At 32.4% G+C, this 17257-nt stretch overlaps 1 protein-coding gene across 5 annotated transcripts in view; it reads right to left on the bottom strand.

Annotated features, from left to right (window-relative positions):
* The window catches only part of FSTL5 (follistatin like 5), a 289125-nt gene that overhangs the window by 227709 nt on the left and 44159 nt on the right, over positions 1–17257 (bottom strand). For 3 of the 5 annotated variants that reach the window (XM_027676803.1, XM_027676801.1, XM_027676804.1), the window contains exon 3: positions 15417–15450. In XM_027676803.1, the coding sequence (XP_027532604.1) occupies positions 15417–15450 (34 nt within the window). The remainder of the gene's footprint in view (positions 1–15416; positions 15451–17257) is intronic. The other 2 variants (XM_027676802.1, XM_027676805.1) reach the window with 1 other exon arrangement.

Here is a 17257-nt window from a genome sequence, read left to right as displayed (position 1 = left end):
ATGTTTCTGGTTTACATGACATGACAAAATTTCAGAAATCAATACGTAAGCACTGGTGTTTAAATGAATCAAATGTGTATTTCAAGCTCTTGGTCATGTATCTCTATGGAAAGACTAACAGACTCAAGACTAACAAATTCAGTTCATGTACTATGGACTTAAGTTCCTGCTTCTGAAAGGCCTACCTTATCTCATGGAGTTCTTGGGAATAAAAGAATGAGTAACAAGTGAGGGCATAGAGATACTGCAAATAAAGGTCATTTTCCAATAGCTGGATGGATTGCAGATATGTTCCAAAATTTTAACAAAACCAAATATTAATATTACATAAGTATTCCTTAAAATTAAGGACATACATCCTATAGACAATTTTAAATTTAGTGTTATCCTTGAAGCTTCTGCTGTTGTATGTTGTGGCTGATAAAGTGCTACTGTTTACTTTTTATTTAGAAAATAATAACATATTTATCCCCTAGGTTCCCCTGTTCACTGACTTCTGGAAAAGCTTTCCCCTCTGTTTGGTAGAAAATCCAACATTTCACAAAGTAACATGACCGCAATCCACCCCAGGAATAAATTTAGCTTCTCTGGGCCTCTACACCATTTGAAGTTATAAAACATTCAGGACAGAATAAAAAGTTAGTAATCTGTTAGCTTTCTTTGTGTGCATGATGTGATTCACACACTCAGCGTAAAGCTCACTAGAGCTCACAAGCCCTGAGTCAAATATGAAAGAAAAATTAAGACAAAATCAACTAAATTGGTTCACTAGTATCCAGATTTTCTCTCTTATTTTGAGAATGGTGCCAGAAGAAGTGCCCAGGTCTCCCTTTTACTACCCTAAAGCACTTCCCTGGTTGCTCTGATGTCCAGCTCCATCTTCTACAGACGCCGTCTTCGATGACCAGAAGCATGATTAAATTGGCTGGTCAAAATTATGTTTAACAGAGGAGTATTCCCTTCAAAACAAAACTTTAAAATGCATTGTTTCCATCTGTTGGAAGACAGCAGGATTTTTTTGGCCCCTATTTTTGTGCTAAATACAGCCCACCTCTTCTACTTAATCAATGAATGTAGCACTTTGTGCAAAGAAAGCAAGAGCACTTTCATGAACTGAATCACTCTGAAAAGAGCTACAAATTTCTAAATGACTGATCTCTACCCAATATTTTCCAAAGCATAAGGGAGCAATTTTGCAAATGTACTGCTACGACACTTTCATGGTACTCTTAAAGGGATTTTTTTCTGCATCCTAAATCTTTCAGAATTATGTGCTCTGATTTAAGTCTCTGTCTGCCATCAAAATCAAGCACACCTGCAGAATTCCACTGAAGTCAATCAAGCTCAATATACGTTTATAAGAATTTACCAATAGAGAACACTTCTTACTTTATGGCCTGGAAAACACTACTGCACTCTAGATAAAAAAATCCTCATACTCAAATTAGGTTTTTCTTAATTTCCGTCAATTAGCTAATTTTTAGACCATTTAAAAGCCAGTAATCTATTTTATGCTACTGTTTGCAGGCAAACCTGCAATGTTTCTCAGCAACTAGTGCAATTCAAAAGTTTTTTAAAAAGTGATAGACAAAATATAACATGAACTAAAATGGCTTCTCTGTGTACACTTAACATTCTATGAACTAAAACACTTTTTGAGATTTTTCTTCAAGTTGTCCTTCCAGTGCCCTAGCTGAAATTAAAGAACATCAAATTCTAAGCCTGTTTAATTTAGAATAGCAATGAATTAATCCTAATAATGAAATAACTTCATACAATGTTGTCTTTGAATCATTAGAGGATTTGCAGATAGTATCTTGTGAATGCAAACAAGATAATCATACAAGCAGAGATACCAAATAACTCCTTTTCCAAACACTGGTGGCCATGCATATTCAACAAAATGCAAATATTGACTTTTCTGATAGTAACTAGATCTGATTGCTAAAGTGTCTGATGGGATACCGCAATCCCAGTGTGGGAAACAGTACTGACCTTCATGCTCTGTATGGCAAGCATGTAGCTTGCTTGCATTTATGATTCCCCTAAACTCTGTTTCCACAATTGGAAGAATAAAGTAGACATGTGGAAAAGGGCAATCTCAGTCAGTACAGAAAAGCTTGAAAGAAAATAAACAGGCTTCACATCTCATCTCTCTGGAAAGACAAGGAAAGGAAGAGATGTCATTTGCAATTGACTGCTTATAAAGATAAGTGGGCACATGAAAAGATTTCTTTTTCTTATTAAGCAAGCAAAGATGATCATAACAGGTCACACACCTTGCAAATTCAACAATCAGTATGTCCAGACAGTATGTTAGAATACAGACCTATGAAAAATGTAAATGTTTTAAAGTGCATTGATCCAGAATGAGTGTGTGCAGTCACGCGGAGTCACGGGACACATTTTATCAAAAACCTTCCTGAACACCCTATAAAAGCAGATTTAAAAGAAGATACATCTACACTATTGGATTCTTCAGCTTATATGTTTTAATCTTGAACTACATTACACTTCCTAATCTTCCCTAATCCAACACTTCAGTTTGGAGTGGAAATAAAGAAATGGATGAGAGAAGGCTCAGGATTTCCTGCTATTTTTATTACACTTGTAGTAGATGACATGATATCTACAAATGGGTGTTTAAAATATGTATTTAAAGGCTAATCAAGACTCACAAGAAATGCTTTTCTTCCTAGATTCTCATTTCTGTTCTGAGCAGAGATTCTATTTTTACATATTTTTTACTGTATATTAGTTGTGACATTTTATGTGTATGTCTGTGAGTATATACACATATTTCTATATGTTTATGAATATTTATTTACAAAAGAGCATGTTGAACCACCCTAGAAATACTTTAAGAAGCATAAATATGTTCTCTTTAGCTTTTGTCATTCTGTATGACTTCCGTCAATTTTATTTCATTAATTATACTCATAACTATACGTATTGCCTTTATTTTGAGATGTCAGTTACAATTATAAAGAGTAATAAGATTTTTTAATGTTTTGGGGGAAAGAAAGTCAGATTACTGTTAATTACACCAAAGCACAAGCTATATACACTGTCTTTTGAGCATAGAAATTATGATTATACTACCAGAATATTTTTATTGGTTTTTTCCCCCATTTGTAATGCATTTTTAGTGGGAAATTATCCTTAAAGCTAAAAAAATCACATCTTTTATGTTTTATGAGGAAGAATCAATATGTGTTTACTAGAACCTTGGTGGCACTTATAATACAAATGGGATTTTTGTATGCTTTTCTATTTACTAAATATCTTTAATCTTTCCTTCCTTCTGAGAGCCTTCATTCAATCAGCTTTATGCAGGCCTTTATAAAGTTAAGAAAAATGTTTGATTTAATATTCTTGGATTTATTTATTTCTAAGATATAATGAATTTTTTCTTAAATTTTCATTAAAGTAATGTCATCATTGATTTTACAGTGTTTTAAAAGAAAAAAAACATCAAAATTTGTCTGAATATTGCTAGTGGGCCAGCATTCACAATTGTATCTCTGTTCTTTGTGCATAACTTAAATAGAAAGTAATTTGAACCTTATTATTGAGAATTTTTGTACTGAGATCCTGACAGCATATCAATCTAAGCCTATGTTTAGTTTAAGTTTAGACAGGATGCCAAATACTAGAAAACCAAAAATTTACAGCCTGGGCACCATATGTGCAAGTAAATTTTATGTGCCACAAAGTCCAGCAAGCATGAAGAGAAGAAAGCATCCCACTCTATCACTTCATTTTTTAATACAAAGACACTTGCTTATAGAATGCTTATAGATTACTTAACCAACAATCAGCCACTACTTTATCAACCATGGATTTACCTTTTAACCCTGTCAAAGATTGTCTGGACGAAAATCTGTCCTACTGTATTTCTTTCTTAGGCTGGAAACCTTGATAAACAGATTTTTGATCAATAACTGTTACCTAAACAGCCAAAGCCTCCCTTTATGCAGCTATTCAGGGTCACACAGAACTACAGTTTGTTACTGTCATTGCAATGATAGCATATGGCTATCCTTTCAATAGCCAAACAAAACAATTACCTGTACATCATATGCATAAAAAGACCCATAAGAATTTTCCTACTATGATTTCAGACAATATTTTAAAAGTTAGAAAATATTTTAATCATGATTAATTAATAAAATACAATTATTACTTGAAGATTCATCAGCCCCTCCAAGGTGATGAAAGCATAGGTCAATTTACAAAAAATATGCCTGTAAAGACATGATCCAAAGTGAGCATTCACCTTATCTCTTTTCACTCAGACTGTCCCATAAAGTCCACTCCTCTTTGGAATCTGAAACTAAAAGCTGTGTGTCTTTGAAAAAAGCTAGAAGTTACTTCAAATACTTGATCTCTGAAAAGCTTTGAAAGTTCAAAGGCATATCCTACCCTTGGATATTCAAGGGAGGTTGCATTTTAAGCCTTACACATGTTCTCCCCTGAGAACACAGATTACTTTCTACCATGTCAAATCATCAAAGATATGAATGGCTGGTATGAAAAATGGAGACAAAGCTCATGCAAAATAGGGTACAGGTGGGAAAGAACACCGAAAAAGAAGGATTTATAGCAAATGATCCAGACCGTGGCTGAACAAATAGAGATATCCTTACAATGGAAAGTGAAGGCAAAAACCGAGAAATTTTTATCATAACCCAAATGAAACACCTATAAACACCTTAGATGAGTCTTCCAGAAAAGGGAAGACTTGCTTCAATGTAAAGGAGAGGCTGAGGGGCTCCTTGTACCATCTCTTTCAGGCAATTTCCTGAGGTTTTTCTTTCTTTCAGGTATTGCTTAGCATGAATCAAACAAATTTGTGTATAGGCAAAGCACCAAATCTCCTTCTTATTTTCACAGAAGGAGGGAAATTCTTCCTGAAACGGGTTTTTTACTTTATCATTTGCACACAATCACACACAGTAGTTTTAATCATCTACTGATTCATGCAAAGAGGAATAAATTGCACACAGAGGAATGTCTTGCTGCATGCAAGGAGTACTGTCTCTAGTTTAAAGTAATTATGATCTAGCTCGGTTTTCATTTCAGGAGTTCCATGCTCTTTTCAAGCATTTTTACCAACATACTTTCAGGTATTCCATTCTGCTAGGAAAAACAAACTGTGTTCTTGAGTTTTACTTACAAAATACTGTCTGATCATTAGAGTAACCCTTCTTTGTATTTGCTCATGATTAAATTGAATTCAATCTAAAACTTGAAGATTCAGAGATAGATATAGTATGTCAGGTGAGGTTTAAGCAGTGTCATATATAATACTTTTTATTATTTCTCCATCTCTGCTAGGAAAACCTTCCTTAATATGTTATGAACATCTGGGGTTTTATGATATTTGGGTTACTCGAGTTATCATACAGTAGATAAACTTCTTTTTTTTTAATTTTCATCTGTTGTTTCCTGATTATAGCAAAAAGGTTATTCCAGTTTCCTGAAATTTGTGCCATCATATTTAATCTTATGTTCAACATAAACCTCAAAATCATTCAATTCCTTCAGTAATATATTCAGATCTATATCTTAGTAACTCTACTGACAAACTCTTGCCAAATCAGTAGTCTCCTTTTACTTCACAAGATGTTGATTTGTTTAATTTATATGTATTTAAAGAAAAAATCAAACACTTTTTTTTATAAGCTCAAATTTATTTTTTCATTTCGACAAACCTGTAAAAAGCTATTTTGAAAAATGCCCAGAATTTTTATTATTAGGAGTAAAGCATAGAAAGTTGTATTCATTTGCTAAAGGTGTATGCAACTGTATAATCACTTGAATAGCTGCAATATAAACATAATTTTAATTTGACTTTAGAGTATCAAAGTTTAAGATATACCTCTTCACTGTTTTAATAGAATTAACATCTTTAATTTAAATAGGTCAGTTGCTTCTACTTCTAATTTTTATCATGCAAGAATATATATAGATAGGTCTATTTTCAATATTTGATGCAGTTTAGTTTTTACAGCTCATTCATCTGAGGAATTAGCTTTTTGTACTTGGGGAGCTACTTTAAATTTAAATATTAAAACCTAAAAGGAATTTATAAAATAATTTAATTTCTATATTTGTAAATTAAAAAGCAGGAAGACATTTGAGTGACTACAACCTCTGATTTGGATCCCTTCAGAATAAGGTCTAATAATTACCCACATTTAAACTGCTAGTTAAAATGGATGTATTCATTCCTTGCAAAGTTTCCTTAGAAACGCTAGACTTTTAAGCATAATCAAAACAGACAGCTGGATCCACCCTTTATGATAATGTGACATGCAGCTTTATTAATCTGACCTTTGGAAACAAATGAGAAATTTTATACTGCCCCACCATAATTGTTAGTGGCAGGCATTTTAGCAGTCTTTAATTTGCACTTCACTGTAATATCTGCTTCCAGTTATGATGTAAACATTAACAGGATCTGACATTGTTAATTGTGTTCTAGTGTCTGAAGCAAGTGGCAAAAGAGTGTGCTTGAAGTAAACTAGAACATGACCTTAATGATAATGAAACACATCAACCCTTGCTATTCAAAGACTAAGGCAGAAAATGAATACTGTGATTGTTTCAACTAGCATCTGAATGATATACAGTGCTGCAATTATTGGGATTGAGGGTTGAGGTGGAAATCATGTTCAACAGACTCATCTTTCTAGTTTATACAAGTTCTGATTGTCCTTTAAGTGGCTTGCAAGAGATATCTGATATGAGAAAATATATTCTTAATATATAATCAATAGCGTTCTGAAGAATTCAAAATTAATGCAAAAAGTAGATCTGTTTTAGACAGTGTGAGTATAGAAATTTCTCCTATGTAACACAAATGTACCAGTTTTTCTCTGCATAAGTGTTCTTAAAAGTTTATAGCCTATAAACAGCGCAGAAAACCTATATGCAAGTTATGTTGATAGCCATTAGTGTTAAAAATATACAAGAAGAACCAGTGGCATGGTACCTGAGGTTTTTTTTAAGAATATAAATTAAATAGAATTTATTTCTGAAATACCAGATCTTTTGCTTCCGAATGCTATGTATTTCTCCTGCACTTTACTTTTTTCTTTCATGACAACCCTTCCTCAACTTTAAGCACTTCTTTATGAATGGTCTAATTAAACTGTTGCCTATATTGGGTTTTAAGTTTATATCTAAAAAAAAATTACTGTAGAGCTTGTAAAGATCTCTGTGGCTTTCTAAAAGGGTCTCTATGTATATCTTTTTAAGTGACATAAATATCCTAGCCTCCTTTTTGCTCAGTAACAAGAGCAAATATTCTCACAGCAGAATATTTTATATAAGCTTATATTGAGACAATACTCAGATCTAATGATAAAGAAAGGGTTATGCTGCATACAAATAAAAACAAATAACAAGAGTTGTTTTCCCAAAAATACTAACATGGATTTTTTAGCTATTACATTTTATACTTATTTACAAATAAAATGTATGTTTCTAGTGTAACAGCCTTAGGATAGTTTCTGACATACACTACTCTTTTTGAAAATCTATTCTAAAAGGAAAACTTCAAGTTGTTGAGATAAGAAGATTATTTTGCTTCAACAGCCTATTACACAAAACATGAATTGCACTATCATTCTCATTTGATTATTTTTGATCATAACAATTGCCTTCTACATGACAAGTGCTGTGAAATAACCTGCCCTTCCTGGCTATTATATGACAAACTTAACTAAGATACCTACGGTGCTGATGCAAATCATATTTCGCTCTTCATTTTGAGAATGAAGGTTCTGCAAAGGAGGAGGGTACACAGAAGAGGTAGGCAACATTTTAAAGCAAATAAGCTTCACAGGGAATGACCCGTTTCACATTTAGATTTCCACTGTTAGTGTAATCAAATGAATATTCACTACATGTGAGAAACATGACACACATAGCCTACAAACACTGCACTAATGTATATATATGTGTATTAAAGGATCCAAATGTACTTTCCCATTGCGTTGCATTGCATTCTCTCTCTGAATTAAGTGCAAGTCTTCAGTGCTCAAGAGCTAATTCAAATTACTTCATAAAGTCTTCTATGGTTTGTGTGTCTCTTGTAAGATGAAAGAGGTAAACCAAAGCTAGTATTATTGAAAATATGTATTGTCTTAAGCACAAATGAGAATCCTAATATATGAAATTAGAAATCTTTTAGCATTATTTTTTAACTTTAAAACCTCAACGTTATTAATAATAGAAGAATAGACTAACCTAAAGTCAAGTCATATTCATTAACTCTTCTCAGCCTACTCCTGAAACAATACAAGAAACTATCTAAAACATTTTCAATATAATGCTCAAGTTAAACAGTAGCTACTTTTACATGGAAGCTTTAAAAAAAATTACGTGAAAAAAATCAAACTGTACTGCTATTCAAAATCTTTTGTGGGTCACACAGCGTTGAAATTCAGACTACTAAAATATTTACTTTTAAATTTAAATAAACATTCATCTTCTGAGTTACTTCGCTAAAGCTACATAAGTCTTATTAGGAATGAATATGTATTCCAGTCAGTATTCAGCACTCCCCTCCCCAACCGCTGTTGAATGTCTTCTCTGCTGTATCTATTCAAATTAAATGTTTGTGCACTACAGAGAGAAACTTTGTGAATACTTCTGAACATATTCTCTCTAGTCATGTTCACAATATCCGCTTTGAAATAGATTTAACAATTTAACAGAATGTAACCTAAATTTTGGGAGGACATTGATGAATTTTTTAAAAATACTAGATGGGGACACCAATCTCTTATGTTACCTCTATTATTCTACTACATACAGAAATAACAATTTTATCTCTTTTTAGTATAGAGATACCATTTTGCAGAAGAGTTCTTGCCTGGAATTTTGACAGAGGCCATATATATGAGAACAAAAAATAAAGTCAGATGTCCATTTCTCTGCCATAAGGAAAATCCAAAGAAGAAATAAATTCTTTGTATGTATAATTCCTAAAGCTGCTAACAAGTCAAACACATCTCACATGAATTTCATCCTTTTATGAATGCAACAAAACACAGTTGTAGAACACATTTGCCTTCACATTTTCTCCATTATCATATACAATGCATATGCATATGATGATTATATGTAATAAAGATCAATATTTGTCTCTGTAGTGGTCATCAGATTATGTGTGATCCCCTTACATAGTTCTAATTAGTGGCAAAAATAATGGACATGTGAATTTAAGAAAAGTTACAGACACCTCTCATTATCCCAATTCATCTTTTGAATATACACTGACAGATGTGAATTTTTGTGTAATTTACAAAAACATTTCAGACTCATTCCAACTCTTTTGGGTTTTAGTTACTGTTCTTTTAGTATATATACTTTCTTATGGCAAAAATGAACTTAGAAGCTTTGGAGTCAACCAACATAAAGCTGGAAATAACTCCCATGCAGAAATGTGGACATAATTTGTAACATAACACTCAAGAAATTCTATAGGATGCTGTTCTTTCCCTGACACTGCCATACTAAAACTGCAGACAAGTTTTCATTGGTATGGAATACATATCTGGAGTTTATGAAATGTCTGGGAGGTAAATGCTGCAATTCTGTAAAATACTTGCAGCATGTTGTATTCCCTTGTTATTACTTGAGCACTTTTAGTTACTTTACCGCAAGACAACTGTCGGGTCAAATATATTTGTGCTGTTTACACTTTTTATCTCTATGGCATTACACTGGTAGCAAGCCTGACTAGATTACTACACAAATACTGTGCTGTGTTTACAGATAGATATCAAAACTGGAATTCAGTGTCATCAAATAATGCTTTGTTGAAAAGAAATAAGATAACCTTTCACAAAGCTGTAGAGTACAACACAGACCTTGCTCTTAATGTATACTTTCTGTGTCCGGGTAATCACACTGTTATCAAAGATATTATCTGGAACTGACATCTGACATTCTGACCCACATACTTTACTTTCTCAAAACGAGTTTCAGGCCTGTTCAAATATAATATTGTAGGATTAACTGTAATATTAAAAATATTTTCCCACATAAAAAGGTTTGTTTCTTTTCAATGCATTTCATAATCTGACTCTGAATTGATTCAGAACCTAGGGGGGGAAATAAAAGGCATTATTATAAATGTTACCAATGCTAAAGCCATTCCAAGATGAGAATAAATTAAAAAAAAAAACACAACGTTAAGTTAATAACATTATATCTGTACGTCTTTTGTAAGAGCATGGAAACAAAAAGGAAATGAGAACTGTTCAGGTGGAAAACAGAACTGTATTTCTTATGGCTTTTAATATGGTTTATGTTACTTAATTCTTAAGTGAGAAAAGAGATTTGAGTTTCAGTTGACTAGGCTCTAGAGGGGACTGGAACAGCTAAAGGGGATAGTATTTGGCACACTTGATTCAAATAAACCTCATACCAACTCTTGAAATTTTATTCACTCAGATAAGCTGGAACAAAATAACAAAGTAAAAACACTTCAAAACAAAGAACGCTAGGTCAGAGTATTTAGTAGCTGCATTTTAATGAAAACAACATTCTTGAACAAACATTTACTAACCTGTTTATTCTCTAAAATACTACACTTTTTTTTCTGAAATGTACTGCTCTGGTAGAGAAGGGTTATTACAGTGTAACAAACCAAAATATTAATCAATTCAGTCCAGGAGGATTGCAGTTCATATTCTAACAATATGCAATTAATATATGACTGATGAAATACAAATTTAGAATAATTTGATTGAGTAAACATAAGTTGTCACTGGATACATTACAGAAAGTAATAAAGTGTATTTTTTGCCACAGTTAATTGGTTTAACATGACAAAGGATGTTGATGTCATGTATTCTATATCACAACATACATAGCTTTTTCTGTCATCAAAAATAATAACAGCCAGACATACTGAAGGATAGATCTGTTTGTTCACCCACTGGCATTTGAGATATCTCCAGATACAATTTCATTTTTACAAGTTATTGATTTAATTAAGACCTTACTGGTTTTGTGCCTTAAATTCTTTCAATATTGAACTATCTTCAGGTTTTCTTACTCCTTGTCTTACCTTTATCACTGTATAGAAAAAGATTATACCAATCTGGAATCCCAGACAGGGCCATAAGTGTTGTGCAAGTATGCTAACTTTTTAAGGAGTAAAAAGCAAGTAAGATATGCAAGTGGTGCCCATATGATTTCCCCTTTAGTTTTGGTAGCTAAAGATTATAAAAGGAACAGATGTTTGTTAATGATATCAGAAGAGTCTGGCAATATGTTCATAATCATAGAGAATTATGTTTTTGAAACTGATCTGTGAGTCAACAATGGTTTTACATTCTGATTACTAAGATAAGCATAAAATGAGAAATATTAAGTACAATTAGAAACTCAAGATGCAGTTAAAAATATGTCAGTTAAAATTCTCTAATTTGTTCAGTTTTGAGTGTTAGTGGCATTTAAAGCTCAGATCAATAGTAGCTAGCAAACATTTTAGCAGCATACTATACAGTTTGCATCTACAGTGCACTTAACTAAAGTAAAAGTCTTTGAGTTACTATCATTAAAATTATTTGCATGAACATTTTGAAAATGCTGTGAAAAGTGCATCTTTTCCAAATCTTAGATGGAGCACTTTTTATATCTTTCAGTGAGCGTTCTTTACGTTACTAAAATAAATAGCTAAAGCTACACAACTTGTGTTCAGTATCATATCTTCAATATCAACAAAACCATCATCCTCCTATTAGCAGAAATTCAGAATTTGTTTTCTCTGATTTTGATGGGTTTCTTTGGAAATGTGTATTACAAACTGCTTATCTATACTGAAATTGACTTCTAAGTTCTCAAAAAATAAAACTACTGTGCTATAATTCAAACTGTGACTGAGTTTAGGAACTGATCATCTGAAATGCTACCATTTAACTGAAATATTTTGTGGCTGCTTGTTTCCTGTGTGCTAATGTTTTTTCTGATCAAAGGAATAGAGATGCCTTTCAAGTTTGGCAAATAGTTGATTTGTTTCACTAGTCAACCTTCTGGTACCTCAGAAATAAAAGTTTTCTAGAATAATATTGTCAGAAAGTATTTCCACTTTAAAGTTCATAATGTTCTCTTCTAAAAGCACATGAATGTCTCCAAAGTCAAGCACAGGCTGTGAAGAAAATTCTTCACATTGCTTAAATGTAATACAATATCTGATATTTTCAACTCATTACAAAAATATCTATTTTATCTTTCACTACAGGTTTGGAATAAAACGGATTTTTTTTTTCTGAAAGAATTAATACTGGAAAAGAAAGATAAGGAAGGTCAAACTGTGACTCCAAGCCAGTAAGCAAAATTCAACAAAGTTTAGTAGGTGATTATTTACCTTGTTATTTCTTTCATATTACAGAAGCGTTATGAAACTAATCTCATTTGTATTTTGCACTGCTGATACTCATTTTCATGCACAAAAAATTATCAGAAGTATAAGAAAGTTTGCCAGCATACACTAAAATTGTAAAATATTAACATATTAATTTACATAAAAGTAGTGTTGCTTTTCTTAAACAGTATACAAAAAAGTCTGTTACCTGTTAAATAAAACAAGAAAAAGAATATCACAGATCAGAGAGAGATGAGGTTACTGTTAGAATAGGGTATGTTTGAGTATTGGCTTCTCTTCTGGTGTGATTGATTTAGAGGCTGACAGCAGAAGTAACAGTTGGGAAAAACAAACAGGTCAGAAAAATGTCAGGAGAAAAAACAAGGACTACAGAAAAATAAGAACATCTTTACTAAAATATGAGTAGTAATCAGTTCTATTTTATAGCAATAAATAAAGTAAAATGAAAAATTACTGGCATTTATAATATAATAAAAGATACAAAATGGTCCTTGTTACTAATATCTTGATCCCACTGAAGTCAAAAAGCATTTGACTTTAATTATGCTGCAACATCCTCTCCTCTTATAAATATATGATGTAATGAAATTATTAATAAAAATTAGACACTGAAATACTGATATAAATGAAGTTATGAGGCACAACAGAGACTCCAGTGTTTCACTTGGTAGGGATGAGCTGTAATTTTCCTCTGAATTAAGAAGACAACACTGGTTCTGAAAGTGTCAGAGCAGCCAAGGAATCACAGAAAACATTTAGTCCTTTTTCCACACAGTGTGGCTGCAATATGCAGAGTGTAAGGAATACTGTTAGAACCTTGTCCTGAGAATCTGAGGATAATTTAGCTACCTCACAAGAACACATGCAGAGCACAAAACCTTTAGATATTGCATGTGATTCGCTACCAACACAAGAAGGTTTATGCTGAAACATTAATTTAATCTTGTTTCATCCATATCAACCAGTATTTTAAGCAGAAAGAGTTTAAAGATCCTACATGCTGTAAGTTACAACTGAAATAAAAATACATTTCTGAAACTTTGCAATGACATGGAAAAAGAGCATGTGAACAAAAAAAAAATTAGTTTAAAGACTATGAAAAGAGAATGCCAAAAAAAACCCCAATCATAAAAGCATCCAAAAAAAGCATTACAGAAAAAAGTATATCTGTAGATATAGATTTATGTTGCAAGGCCTACTCTGTGCATGAATAGTCTTCCAGACCACTAAAATCTTCCAAGTTGAATTGCCAGTTTAGGCAGAGACATGCATATCATGCAGGATGTTTAGTAGGTTGAAAATTTCCACAAGAGATGTTACATATAAAATCACAACAAACTTTGTGCAGCTGTGCACCAGTTTCACTGCCTGTTTAGAGACAATGGATATCTTCCTTCAAGTATAGTTTACTACATTCCTTTGGATGTAGTTGTGGGTGATATTTTACAAGCCTTTGAAAATTGTTTCTGTGATTAGTTAACTAGACTAACAGCCAATGAATATGATAGGCACTCCCACCTAGGTCATTAGTTTATTCCTACTTTTACTTATTGCTCACATACATACCATAACGACCAGCTGGCAACCGGATGGGGTGGGATGTGGGAGAAAGACTGTCAAACATCATAATGTAAATGAAGTAAATCATAAAAAACAAAAAATGGTCCATTTCAGGATCCTTCTTTGTAGATAAATGCTTAAAGTTTTTAATTGTGAATACTTAATTTTAGAGCAAATACTTATTTCTGTAATCTCATCTGAGTTTTCAGTCTTTTTTATACTTTGTATTAAGTCATAAGACATGAAAGGTTTTTGAACAATACATCGTGGATACACTCACTACATATAGAGATGATATAACTTTATAATGTATTACCTCAGAAAAGAAAATTATAAATCACAAATTGGCTGAAATTGAAAAGGATTTTTTGGTTCAGTTATTTTTCCCATGCAAACTCTTCAAGTGAAGGACTATAGGTCCTTCAGATGATGTAAATTATCGTATGATCATGAACAATGTAATTGTTCTGACACAACTCCAACCAACTATCAGCTTTAGTTTGTCTTTAGATGTTGTGTCTAGCCTTAGCATGAGGTGAAAACAAGCCAATTGAGATAAATGGGTGCTGTGGTACATAAATAAATAACTGAATAGAGAACAGCTAACTCAGGTGATATGATTACACATTGCTTCCTAAGGCAATACAAAAGATATAGGTTAGTTTGTCACTTAATTCCCTCCTCTCTTTGTAACATAGAACTGGTGTTCTTTCTCCTACCTTCCCTCTGTTTTCCCTGTTAAAGTATCTCATATCCTATCTCTATAAAGAAGTAAAATATCAAGAGAACAATCTTTGCCACTATTGGCAATTTTGTCTTTCATTGGTTGCTTAGCAAATTTTTAACTGAGAGATTTTGATGTTCTGTCTCTTAACAGACTTTATATTAGAAAAAGAAGCATGAAGTCCTAATTTTCTTGATACAAGGCTGTTTCTTTAACCCAGGTATTCTGCTTCACATAGTGCTTAGTCACTAGCACTGAGTAAGTTACAGTGAAAATATTTTGTAGGCAAAAACCACACACAATAGTCACGTTGCAAGGCAATCTATTAAGGAAATTATTAATTTGTGCATAAACTGGAATCACATTCAGTTACAGATTTACTGAATGGAAAGGAAGAAACTAAACTGATGGTACTGATGTTTTATTGAAGTATAATAAGCATCCATAGTCAGGGACAAACTTTGCGAGAAGTTAAGTGTGCAGCCTATCCCATCCAGACTACAGCAGTAGTCTCAGTTTTTGTTCATCTCAGAGTTCCAAAAACAATAGCTAATACAGATACTTTCTACGTTTCAACCTCTTTCCTGGATATATTTTTTTTTCATTTCAAATACCAAAATACTCAGCAAACAAACCATCTGGATATTTTTTACCAATAATGAATGTTAGATTTGTGATAATTATAAGAATGTCCACATTTTTTAAACAATTGTCACTTACCTTTATTTCTTGAGCTTTCCTGATTCCTTTCCTGCTGCAATTAAAAGCAGAAAAATATATTATTTGCAGAATCAGTTATCACAAAAATCATAAAATCATAGACATACAGATCCAAATGAGACAATCTACTTCATCCCCCTTCCTACTCCAAGGTAAAATCAGCACACTGTTTTTAAACTCCTCTACTCTTTTTCACATTTTCTTTTTCACAATGACTTAGATTAAGTGCTGGAACACTCCAAAAAGAGGCCACTCAGTCTCTGTCACTTTATCCTGGGAGATACTCATAGTTCAACTGCACAAGTCCCTGTAAAATGATGTAATTTTGAAGAATGAGAATTTACTCAAGGCAATAATCTGTCCCCAAAATTTCAAATCTTGATTTTACACAACATTTGCTCAAAATTATGCTCTTTGTTTTGGGTACTGCAATTTTTCAAATATTTACTGCTTTACAAGTTTATGCCAGTAAAAATAGCATTAGGAATAGGCTAAATGCAAAACTTTTCTAGATTTATTTTGTATTATAAGATAGATTTTTCTTTTATAATTTTAACAAAAAGAGGAAACTAAATAACTTTTTTCTTTTGTTGCAATTTCTAAGAGTTACTTTTAACATGCTATAACCTATTGATAACAGAGTGTACTGATTACCTTTCATTACTAATTGTGGTGGTTTATTTTATCTATATACACCAAGAATTTGTTATTCCTGTGCTCATAACAGGTTCATTTAGTCTTAAATACATCCAGACATATAAATCTACAGAAAGGAGTTAATACTTCTATGCCAATATATGTCTTTTAATAGTATATCTTTTGATAGTGTTTTGCTCAGTTACTGTTCAAATATTTTCAGAATATGACCTATCTTTGTCTAACATAGAAAAATATCACAAACTAATTCTGTGCAGTCACATAGCTATTTAAACTCTACCAAGAAAATTCGAAACTGATCTGAAGAATAAAGCTGTAATCAATAATGTAAAAGTATTTTCTAATTTATAGGGACATAGAAATGTTCAGGTACCATTAACTTAAGGAATGGGGCCATCTAATCTACAACTGATATGTATTTTTTCAACTTTTCACATTTTGTGAAATAATATGGGTAGTGATACAATATCTGTATTGTTCCCTGAAACCCAATCTTACAAATCTAAGTCAATTACTCTTTTCTTGTCTTTTTTAAACAAATAACTATGCCAAAACCTGTACCTATCTGGAAAGTATGTTTTCAAGTTTCTCAAGGTCAGGAAGTGAAACAGACTTAAAGAGGCCTGTGTAAATGCAGAGGAATCTCATTCATAATAAGCAGTTTGTGCTGATTAAAATATCAACCAGCCAACCACCAGGATTTAGAGTCAAAATGTAGCCAAGTTATGTTAGCATTCAGATACTGCAATTTATAGGCTCCATGGGCACTGCTAAGTTCCGCAAAACTCACTAGTTTGTCCCTTTAGTTTGAAATCAGAGTGGAATTTTTTTCTAACAAAGCTGCAAAGCCTATAATGTCTACAGCTTATTCTACAATAAATATATCCTGCAGATTTAATTCAAGAATTGATTACTAGATCAGAGAACCTTGCAGGAAAGCAATATTAAAATCAAATATTAGTATCAAATGAGAAGAGAAACAGTAAAAAGGATGAGAATTAATTTTTAGGGAGAATAGAGTACAACAAGCTTGGCAAAGCTTGGAGAAGAAAGAAAATCACTCAGATAAAATTTTAAAATTAAAAAAAAGTGTTTGGTTTTCTTTAATGGAACGTGTTACGATTTCAAGGAAAGGCGGTATTAGCTGAAAATATCTTTTCAGACCTTATTTTTTCTAATATCTT

Source organism: Neopelma chrysocephalum, unplaced genomic scaffold (assembly GCF_003984885.1).
Source record: "Neopelma chrysocephalum unplaced genomic scaffold, ASM398488v2 Primary Assembly neopelma1_42, whole genome shotgun sequence".
NCBI lineage: Eukaryota > Metazoa > Chordata > Aves > Passeriformes > Pipridae > Neopelma > Neopelma chrysocephalum.
Note: the sequence above shows the minus strand (reverse complement) of the source record. Positions and strands in the feature narration are given on the sequence as shown.